Below are 10,542 nucleotides of genomic sequence, written 5' to 3'. Positions count from 1 at the left end.
GGTCCGCTGTTCCCTTGTGATATTTTCAGTCTGCTTCAGATTATGTGACAACAGCATCACCTACAGGACACAGACATGAACATCTTCATTTAAACCTCCCTCGCCTGCAATCCGACAAAAAAGAGGAAATATCAGAGGATTTTAAACACTTTGCTAACCACTTAAGCCAAATACTGAACCAAAGTAAATGGTTAAAGTAACTTGTTGCATAATGTATTCAATCACCTCAGGCAGTTTGAGCGATTTAGCAGTACAAACTTGCTTTATATGTAAATAAAGGTGTGTGATGAAACATTAGATATGGTCGTATACTGTCTGTAGAGCTGCTACAATAAATAGATTTATGAATTAATTGATTAGTTGTCTACTATTAAGTAACTCAGCAAGTAGTTTGATAACTGATAACTGATAATGTGAATATTTCCTGGATTCTTTTCTCCTCCATGACAGTGAGCTGATGAGCTTTGGTTTGTGGACAAAGAAAATACGTTTGAGGACATCATCTTGGGCTGTGGGAAACACTGATTGCAATAATTTCCCCATCTTGACCGATTAAACGCAAATTACCCATCGATGAATCGAGGTAATAATTGAATGATTAAGCGAGCAGTAGTATTTAATGTAGGGGTTGTTGTCGTCATTATGATGTCAAGATTTAGAATGATTTCCTTTGTTCTGTTTAGATGGCAAACCGTGTTAAACTTTCACAATTCGATGAGTGTAGACCAAATGGACTGACTCGTTAAATATCAGATCATTGAGGAAATAACATGATGATGAGGATGATGACTGGTCACACGTCAAGTGTAAAGATATTCATTTCACTGTCACCCTCATGTCTTCCTGAGTCATTGTTTCTACAAAGGGCACAGCGGTGATCCATCAAACAGCTACAGATGCTGCAGATTTCTTCTGTTTTTCCAAACTGTGGAGATTAAGTGGTGCACTCATAATTTACCAGGATTTCATCTTTTATAAGTAAAAACAACCCCACAGAGGTTTTATAAGAATAGCAAGTATTTTATTATCCTTTTTTTTCCAACGTAAGAGAGCAAAATAAGGATGTTAATGCGCTGTGTATTTCAAAAAGAAAAAATCCTTTTCTGGTCTGAAACAAAGAAAAGTCAAAGTGAAAAAGTTAGTAACCTAAGAGGAGACTCTCTGCTGGTGTGAATAGAGGTTCCAACTGTGACTTTATATCACCATCAAGTGGCAGAACTGTGCACAGCCTGATGAAGACAGATGAGCGCGAGGACGGTTAGATGATGCTTTCAAGAAGATTTTGGTTTCCATATTCATCCATTCACACTACGTACACAATCATGTCCGTCTGAGACTTCTGAATTAATAAATTACTCAGGACTGTACCTACAGGGTCACCTGGACTGCTGTGGTTCCACACATGAAACACTGTGAAACAAATCCATACATTAAACCTGAGATGCACATTTTAATTCCTACATAATATCTCCGAGAGGCTTCACAATCCTCTATAGATTTTTAAAGTACATCTAGACCTGCATATAAAACAAATTATTAGATTTGTTTTAATGCAAGAAATAGCAGTGGGAGGAGTACGATAATTTTAAGAAAGACGTTAACAATTAGACACATGGCAGGTATTTTATAGGCTGATATCAGTATTTTTGGACCACATGACAGTACATCTAAATGTAGTTTTGTTCAGGCGTACAAAAATAAAGAATTTCTCCAGCATTTTTCCTTGCGGTGTAGAGAGGGCCTTGAAAGAGGAACACAATATCTAAAAAGAAACTGTGCTTTAACAATTGAATGACAAAAAATATGAAGAAAAATACATTTACTCCAAAAACTAAAATCCTTTTGAATATGATAATAATGTCCCAGTATTGCCAACCGACTCTATTTCATGTTTTAAATGTTTTTATTTCCTTAAGCCTAGTTATACTTTTGTTTTGCTCACCAGTGGTCCGGCTTCTTAAGCATCAGGTGGAAACAGGTTTGGTCGTCACACTTTTTACCGTCATCCTTAAAGAGGAATTGCAGCATTGTTAAACCTGGGCATCGACATGTTTGGTTGTGTAAATGATTCACACCTAGTTTTCCACAATAGTTTCAGACACTGTCGGAATAACAACCTCAGCTGGTCAGTAACAAAAACAAGCACTTTTAAGTGGACCCAGCGTTCACAGCCAGAGTCGCCCCAAAGGGAATACTTTGCAGCCACTGCAGCTGTATCGCAGCTGCCGGCTGAGGTGATCTACTGGACTGATCTTAAAACTTTTACACACCCACATATAGGGCCCGGGTTTACCTTAAATAGGTTCTCTCTCAATGTGTAGCTGAAGGCTGTCAAGTGTCAGGTAGGAATGAAGGGGCTTTCACATATGTCTTGCGTGTCTTGTGACAACCATTGTCATTGTGAAGTCAGTGCTCATACACTTGGTTACTTTAATGAGGAAATTTTTTTAATGAGGGGGGTCTTGAAAGTGAATCTAAAAAGATGAAGTTTATGCAACAAACACATCAGCACTCAAACAACTCAAACATGAAAAGTAATTCCTTAAAGTGCTTATTTTTCATTATCTAGCAGAATAGAAATAATACAAAGAACAATAATACTCATCTCGTTCTTCTGTCAGTCACACACTGTCATATATGATGACAAACGCTGAGGAGAACATGACAAGCATCCTCAGCTGGGGATACTTGTCACTTGGCTTGGGGAGTAACAGAAGACAGTACATGTAATAGGATTAAGTAATTGGGATACAAATACAATGTAACTGTACTCTGTCCAAGTAACAAAAAAAGATGTTATTAGATTACAGATACATTTATCAAAAAAGGGTATTAAAAAAGGTATTACTAACAGGATTACAAGAATGAAATACTAGTCATCACAAGATGTGTTTATTAAGATAAAATAAAAGTTATCATGTTGTTTTTTTCTATCAACAATTTACTCAAACACAAGTACCTCTACGTTACTTGAGTATTTCCATTTTCTACTTATATGTATAATTTTAAGTGTACTCTTGATACTTGTGTACTTTTAATATCAAATACTTTAAGACTTTTACTCAAGTACTATTTGTATGGGCAACTTTAATTTTGAACCAAAGAAATATCTTTTTAATTTTACCCTACTATGGCTTCTGGGTACAACACTGTTTCATATTAGCATAGTCCAAAAGTAACAGATAGTTAAAAAGTTACATTACTTTAATATAGTGATTAGGTTGCTATCTATTTGATTACTGTATTGGACTACATTTTTAAAGTGGCCTGTCCAGTCTTGTTTATCAGAAACTCACTGTGGAGAGCTGAATATTTACATTTTTACGTGAAACACTAAAAGCCCTTTCACCTCACTCTTGAAATAACCCTTTAGGTGACCTCTGACCCCAATTCTGAAAACAGTACCAACATCTTCACCAGAGATGTGACGAATGTGACACCCAGCCCTGCTCTCCTCCACACGACGCCTTAAATCCACCAAATCTCTTAAAATGTGAGCGCGAACTGCTGTGGAAATACCTCTCCATCTCTCTCTGACTGTGGGGGCATTAATCCCCAATCGATTGATCCCGATAACAGCACGTAGCGGCTCCTCATTGGACGTCACCGTGATTGGCTGAGGAGGAAGGAGAGAGGGAGGCCGGGCGAAACCATTCATCCGGACGATGCTGCGACTGGAAAATGTGAAGATTAATGAGCTCTAGTGGGCATCTAGATTCGGATTTCCAAGAGGATTACGGGCGTGCGTCCGCATTAGATAGCGAGGTTACAAATCGGGGTAATTTCGTGTTGGATTAGCCTGTTAATCTCGCAGCGATCGGCGGTGGATCCCCCCAGTTCCGCCCCCCCTCCCGCACATCCCTGCGCACAAACAGTCGAACAGACGCTGAGGATGCGGGGATGATTGTGGTGACGCTGCGATGGGAAACCTGCGAAGATGGATGGCGAAATACAAGCAATAATGAGGATCCGGTTTGAGTTTCTTTTCTAATCGCTGATTTTTTATTTATGAATTTTTTCCCCCCCGGACACTATTTGGCGATGATGAGGCTCGTGCAGCTGTCGGTGCTGCTGATCCAGAGCGGGTGGTGGGGGGTCGCGCCGAGCCCCACCGATGAAGGAGCGCTCCGGGCCGGCCACGGGGAGCACGGAGAGCCGGGGCACCAGGAGCCTCACAAGGACTCCTACAGCACCTTCGCCTCCGAGTTCCTGGAGTCCAGATATCTGTCCGACGACGGTGAGTCCCAGCTGATGGATTTTTTTTTTTTTTAGTTTACATCTCGTGCGCCATGAGCACACTCGTACAAGCCTTGTGGCAGCAGAATCACAAACAAGAGCTGCAGCAGGAACTGAACACGAGCTGCATGTTTGTGTCCTGCATTCGACCTGTGCCCATTGTGAGAGGCCTTTCAGCACCCAGGCCAGCTCCCCTGGTGGTAGCTGTCCGGCCCCTCACGCACACACACACACACACACACACACACACACACACACACACACACACACACACACACACACACTAGGTGCAGATGGCCTCCCCATAGTTGGCTCTTTGACTGCCTCCAAAACAAGCATACAAATTGTTTTCTGCTGACGTTTGCATTTTGCAGGTTATCCCTTCCCCACCGCCCCACCAGTGGATCCCTTCGCCAAGATCAAAGTCAGCGACTGTGGAGTTACCAAAGGCTGCATCAGGTTAGAGAAGGATGCATGTTTTTTTTGTTGTTTTTTTTGCCAGCTCTCCCCCTTTTCCTGAAAACAGCTCCACTGCAGCCCTACCCCTAACCCCCCTGCCTCCCCCGGGCTGCGTTATCCTAGATGCTGCTGTGGCCTGACTTCAGAAAAAGCTGGAGCTCAACACTCTCCTCTGTCAAGTCTTCACGTTCTTGTCACATTCAGTTAAACAGTTGCCCCAGTTTGGCCGTCACATTATTATGAGTAATCTCTACCTCACATTCTCACTCGAAACTTGTGGTGCCTTAAAGTGACTGCGCCTGTGCTTCTATTCATTTGTGTCTGTACAGATATGGGAAGCCGGGGTGTGATGCAGAGTCGTGTGACTACTTCCTGAGTTACCGCCGCATCGGGACAGATGTGGAGTATGAGATGAGCGCAGACACAGACGGCTGGGTGGCCGTAGGTTTCTCCTCTGACAAGAAAATGGTGAGCTGCTGCGAAACCTGTGTCTAATTTTGGACAGATCAACATTTGTTTGGGTCCACACAACCAGTTTCTCTTCCATTTATTGCTTTTACAGACAGTTTCTGCACATGTATTGTGTATATAACACATGGATGTGTTGAAAATTATGCATCTTTTTAGGAGCTTACTGTCATTAAAAGAGCACTATGTAGTGGGGGAAGACATTTTAATCAGAAGATAAAGATCTTCATCGACAAACTAATAAACAAACTCTCTTTGTTTTTATGATGGAATAAACTGAATAAACAAGCTGACCTTAAAGGAGAACTTTAGCCGTTTTTAACCCATATCCCTGTTGATCAAGGTTACCAAGTGCTGTCATTAGGAAAAATAACGAGAACATTTGGCACAATATTTACCGAGTATCAGAACCTATGGGGGCAGACATAACCAAAAGTGAAACTTAAGGATGTCTGGATGCTCCAAGCTCACCTAAAATTTCATTCACGCTCGCTCCAAGCTGGCTCAAATTTAAAAGAGGGAGCAATTCCTTACGTTGCACCTATATGACCTGTCTGCTTGCTTTTTGAAATATTTTACTTGGAAGCACACGTGAGTCTGTGTGGACTTGTGCATGCCCTAGACTCGTGGAGAGTGGTATCGGAACGGAACTGGAGCGAAACTGAACCATCATTCTGGCCTTTGGATTAAAACCCGCTCTGCGCTCCGACTATGTTTCGCACGCTCCGCTCCCCGCTCGCTCCGCTCACGTGCTCTGGCCCCCATAGGTTCGCTTTAGCTGCCGTCCTGATATCTGTTCAATATTGTGCAAAAAATTCATGTTATTTTTCCTACTGACAGCACTCGGTAACCTCGATCAACAGGGATATGAGTTAAAAACGGCCGAAGTTCTCCCTTAAAGGACAACACAGTTTCATACTGTTTTACTTTGTTTATATGTGGCGGACCCTGCCAACTTTCTAGCTTCAAACAGTGCTCTGGGACCTTATTTTCCTCTGATGGAAAAAATAAATATCTCTGAATTTGTATTATTACCCCATTAATGTTGTTAATATTACTACATAGAGCCCCTTTAAGTTTGATGTTTTTTATTCCACATACGAGCATTCTTTGTTTACCTTCTTTTCTTCTAAATTGTTTGGCTCTGATATAAAAAAGCTTCCACGTGGACATTTAATGTTAGATTACCTTTAAGGCAGCAGGGATCCCAAGATAATACTACTTTGGTTGAGCACTTTCAAGACTATTAAGGCATAAAGTGGTGGAACAAAATATCAATACAGACTTATATCATATCACTTCCTCTTGCAAAATGATTATTGACATTCAGGCGCCAAATATCTGTATTTTTATTACAACATGCAGGTGCTCCGAACAGGTCACCCTGACAGTGTGACATACCAGAGTCACTGCTTCCTGACTTCTCGTGTGGAAACTTCTGTAAACTTGATTTACACAGACTGAAAAGAATTCAGTGTGACATTCTTTTAAACAGTTTAATTTCAGAATTGTTCTGCTTTCTGGCAGTTCGGCCTTGTGCCAGTTTAATGATATTTCACATGATTTTGTCATGACTTGTGTAAAAAGGGGCAGTAAGCTCAGACTATGCACTTTTTAAATGAATTGTTTATACTTAAAAAAAGCAAAAAGCAGTGAATGTTTAATGCAATTAGACAGATATTCTGATATATTATTAGATCATTGTCTTACAATGTATCGATTTTTGCAGAATCGCCATAGCGTGTGACTTTCTTTATTGTGGGCAATGCACCATGAACCATCTCTTAATCCACTCCTACTGTTGCCCAAAATGATGTTTACTTTACTATTCATTGTATTTATCTGGTGATGCATATGTTCTTGGAGAGGTTGAAAAAACTATTTTGTTGAAATTGTGGCACGATTATCAGCATTTACAAACATTAAGTACAATTAAATGTTTAGAGCCTTGTAATAAAGGCTGAGCTCTATGACAGTATTTGTCATTTATTCTCTGATGTACACATATTTGAAAACACATTTATTTCAAATTTACCCTGAAAATTCAAGGCATTTACAACACATCATCAGCTAACATACAGTCCTTTAAAGCAACATTATGTAGAAATGTGTGCGATTTGGTGCCCCGTGCACTTGTGTGTTAAAGTAAACATGTATGTAATGCTGTGATCCTACCCTCAGTGCAGAAACAGTGACAGAGACACTATTCATCCTATTACAAGACACTGTGACACCAAAATGATTTTGAAGCTGTTATTTAAAAACTTACATAATGTAGCTTTAAAGCAAAATTCACAGCTGACCTGGTGGATTGCATTAGACTATACAGGTGTAACTTATAAAGTGGCTACTGAGTCTCAAGTACCTCCAGCTATTATGTGACAGCTCTCTGGCTTACTGTCATGAACAATAATAGTGCTATCTGTCCCACTTACTTTATTTAATACCTTGTGTCAGATTTTTTTTTTCGAGTAATGAATGTGTTGCACTTTGGACTAAAGCTCTTCACTCCCTCCTGTTTCCTCAGGGAGGGGACGATGTCATGGGCTGTGTCCACGACGACAATGGGCGTGTGCGGATTCATCACTTCTACAATGTCGGCCAGTGGGCGAAGGAAATCAAGAGGAATCCTGCTAGAGATGAAGAGGGCGTTTTTGAAAACAACCGGGTGACCTGCCGTTTCAAACGGCCACTATACGTCCCCAGAGAGGAAACACTTGTGGACTTACACCTGTCGTGGTATTACCTGTTTGCATGGGGACCTGCTATACAAGGTGAGTATTGAAGCTTTAGCATCAAGTCTACTCTCTTTGTGTGTGCATGTCTTTTACATTGTCTTAACTTTTTCCTGCAGGTTCCATCACGAGGCATGACATCGACAGCCCGCCCGTCAGCGACCACATGATCAGTATCTATAAGTATGAGGACCTCTTCATGCCTTCCACAGCCTACCAGACCTTCAACTCGCCACTCTGCTTACTGCTCATAGTAGCACTCACCTTCTATTTACTAATGGGGACGCCGTAATGAAGCACAGCAGAGCACAAAGCAGAAAAAACAGGGAAGAGAGGGTGAAGCAGCAATAAAGATTAGTTGCCATTTTTGTCTGATGCCACATTGAAATGTGCGATTTGCACAAAGAGACACTGTATTAGATATGATAAACACAATAGAGAGTATATATTCATTACTCCAAGCTCATCTTGCTAAAGTATTAAGCCTATAATCTAGAGGTGTCATGTACTGGTGTCAGTACGAACAAGAGGTTTGATAAGAGTAGTGTTCTAGTATAAATAGGCCAGTTATTTTCAGTATTTACGATAGCTTCCAAGCATTTAAAAAGAATATGAGGATGACACACGGCAGTAAATAAACTTCACAAGTCTTCAGAATACTGCATGCACTGGGAAATCTGGGAATGATTTCCAAAACCCACTGTCCACTGGTGATGAGAACACAGTGCCTCATCTAGAACTTGGCTTAAACACGAAGGTTTTCTGGGGGACAAAAGGAGCAGCTCACAGCTGATTGCACACACACTTCCTGTCCCTCTACCCCGTTATGTTAAAGTGGACATGACCCATTGCAAAAAGAAAAAAGGTTTATTTGTTGGTTCTCACAATCACAAAATATTTTTTTTACACAAGGAACAGTATGTGTTTACCATGTTAATTTGAAAGAAACAAACTTTTGTCTGTTTCCACAATTTCCTTTTCCTTTTAATGCCCCCCCCCCCCCCCCCCCCCCCATCATTTATCAACCACAGTGGCTGTTGGGTTTGTTTATCAGTATGTGGCACTGTTACTGTGTTTAACAGACAGAGAGAGACTGTGACATGAGTTACTATTGCCTTCAGCAAGCAATAACACACTGAACAGGAGCGAACTGTCGACTGAAGGTCAGTTTGCTTGCCTGGACATGGACTTATTTTTCCCCCATGCTGTTATTGTAGCCTTTTGATCTGTATTAAAAATGGATGTATATGTTAAAACTCCACTGAAACAGTCTGGTACAGTTGTGTTTATTATCAAATACCTTTTAAGGAACACAGGGAAATACAGCGCTGTGCATGAGCAGTGTGTAACTTTAAATGTTGGTGGAAATCAGGTGTGGCAAAAGTCTTCCAGGGTAACCACCAGTGACAATCCTAATTTACAATGAATAAAAATCATTTTTTTTCCAAATTCAATAAAATCATCATTTTATTATAAATTTACCATCAATTGGGTTACAAGAGGCCTGCTTTCTTGGCTTCTATGCACACTTTTTCTGTAGCATGCATAAAAAAACTAGACATTCAAATTAAAATATGTCATGTATTGATCAAATATTGGCTTTAACAGTAAGCTACAAGACAAAATTCTTAAAAACACCTGATAAAAACAGCTATTATCCATCCGAGCCACATGGAGGACTCCTGACCTCAGCATTTCAGTCTCACTCTCAAATTTCATGTGATTATAGCATCTTCCTTGTTGTTCTGATGCCATAAGTGATGAGCGGTGCTGTCATCCACACTGTAGGTTCTGAACATTACCCCTGTGTGGCACCAAAGTCTGAAATGAGAAATGCTACACATCATAGTTTTTAAAACAATAGACTTAATATAAAAGAATAACATGGACAGTATGTGTTATATATATAATATAATATTATATAATAGTAGTTATTACAATAACTCGAGAAGGCAAGTTCTGAAGAACATGCGGTTGTGAATGCTCCCTGTTGGGAAGCTGAAGCCAAATGTGCGTTGTTGGCTGTGAAAACGTTTTAATGTGGCGTTTGTTGAAAAACTAAGGCCAAACTGAATTGCTGGCTTTAATTTATTTGAAGTCTTGTCTGAATAGAATGAAGCTTCCTAATAGTTGGGTAAGAATGAAGCACTGAAAATAGAATATAGGAAGATCTTTGCTACAAACTGCAATGCTGGCTTGAATTTTTTGTCGAAAGGCAGCTGATGGAGTATGAAGAGATGTTACTGTGAGAATGAAACAAATACTGAGAAATTCAATAAATCTCAATATATCGATGATTGGGAACATTTGAATATTTAGATGGAGTTTCTGGCTTGAATGAGTGAAAAGATAATAGTTAAATATAGTTAAAATGTTGGGAAATATACTGTGTGTGTTTGTATTTGTGCGCATGTGAGTGCGAACTTAAGCATGCATTTTTAGCAGTGTATGTGTGTACGTGTACATGTGTGGTCATGTGTGCATGGCTACATGTACATATTTGACTGCATTTGTGTGTGTGTCTATTAAACCGACTCATTGATAAATCTGTCTCAGTCTGTGTTGGCCCAGTTGATCTTGCTTACCAGTGATGGTAACCAGGTTGGTCGTGGTAATGGACTGTGAGAGTTGATTTAAAAGTGAT

General features: G+C 40.3%; 1 protein-coding gene across 1 annotated transcript; it reads left to right on the top strand.

Moving 5' to 3' along the window:
* Positions 1-3,620: 3,620 nt before the first annotated feature.
* On the top strand, positions 3,621-10,444 carry frrs1l (ferric-chelate reductase 1-like). Its single transcript, XM_030394979.1, has 5 exons — positions 3,621-4,237; positions 4,611-4,695; positions 5,025-5,163; positions 7,691-7,937; positions 8,018-10,444. The coding sequence occupies exons 1-5, from the start codon at positions 4,009-4,011 to the stop codon at positions 8,188-8,190; spliced, it is 873 nt and encodes a 290-aa protein (XP_030250839.1). The 5' UTR covers positions 3,621-4,008; the 3' UTR covers positions 8,191-10,444.
* Positions 10,445-10,542: the final 98 nt, after the last annotated feature.

This window comes from Sparus aurata, chromosome 17, assembly GCF_900880675.1.
Source record: "Sparus aurata chromosome 17, fSpaAur1.1, whole genome shotgun sequence".
Taxonomy (NCBI): Eukaryota; Metazoa; Chordata; class Actinopteri; order Spariformes; family Sparidae; genus Sparus; species Sparus aurata.
Note: the sequence above shows the minus strand (reverse complement) of the source record. Positions and strands in the feature narration are given on the sequence as shown.

Coding starts and splice junctions, on each gene's coding strand:
- frrs1l (XM_030394979.1), top strand. CDS start 4,009: ATGAATTTTTTCCCCCCCGGACACTATTTGGCGATGATGAGGCTCGTG. Junction 4,696..5,024: donor GTTACCAAAGGCTGCATCAG/GTTAGAGAAGGA, acceptor GTGTCTGTACAG/ATATGGGAAGCCGGGGTGTG. Junction 5,164..7,690: donor TCTCCTCTGACAAGAAAATG/GTGAGCTGCTGC, acceptor CTGTTTCCTCAG/GGAGGGGACGATGTCATGGG.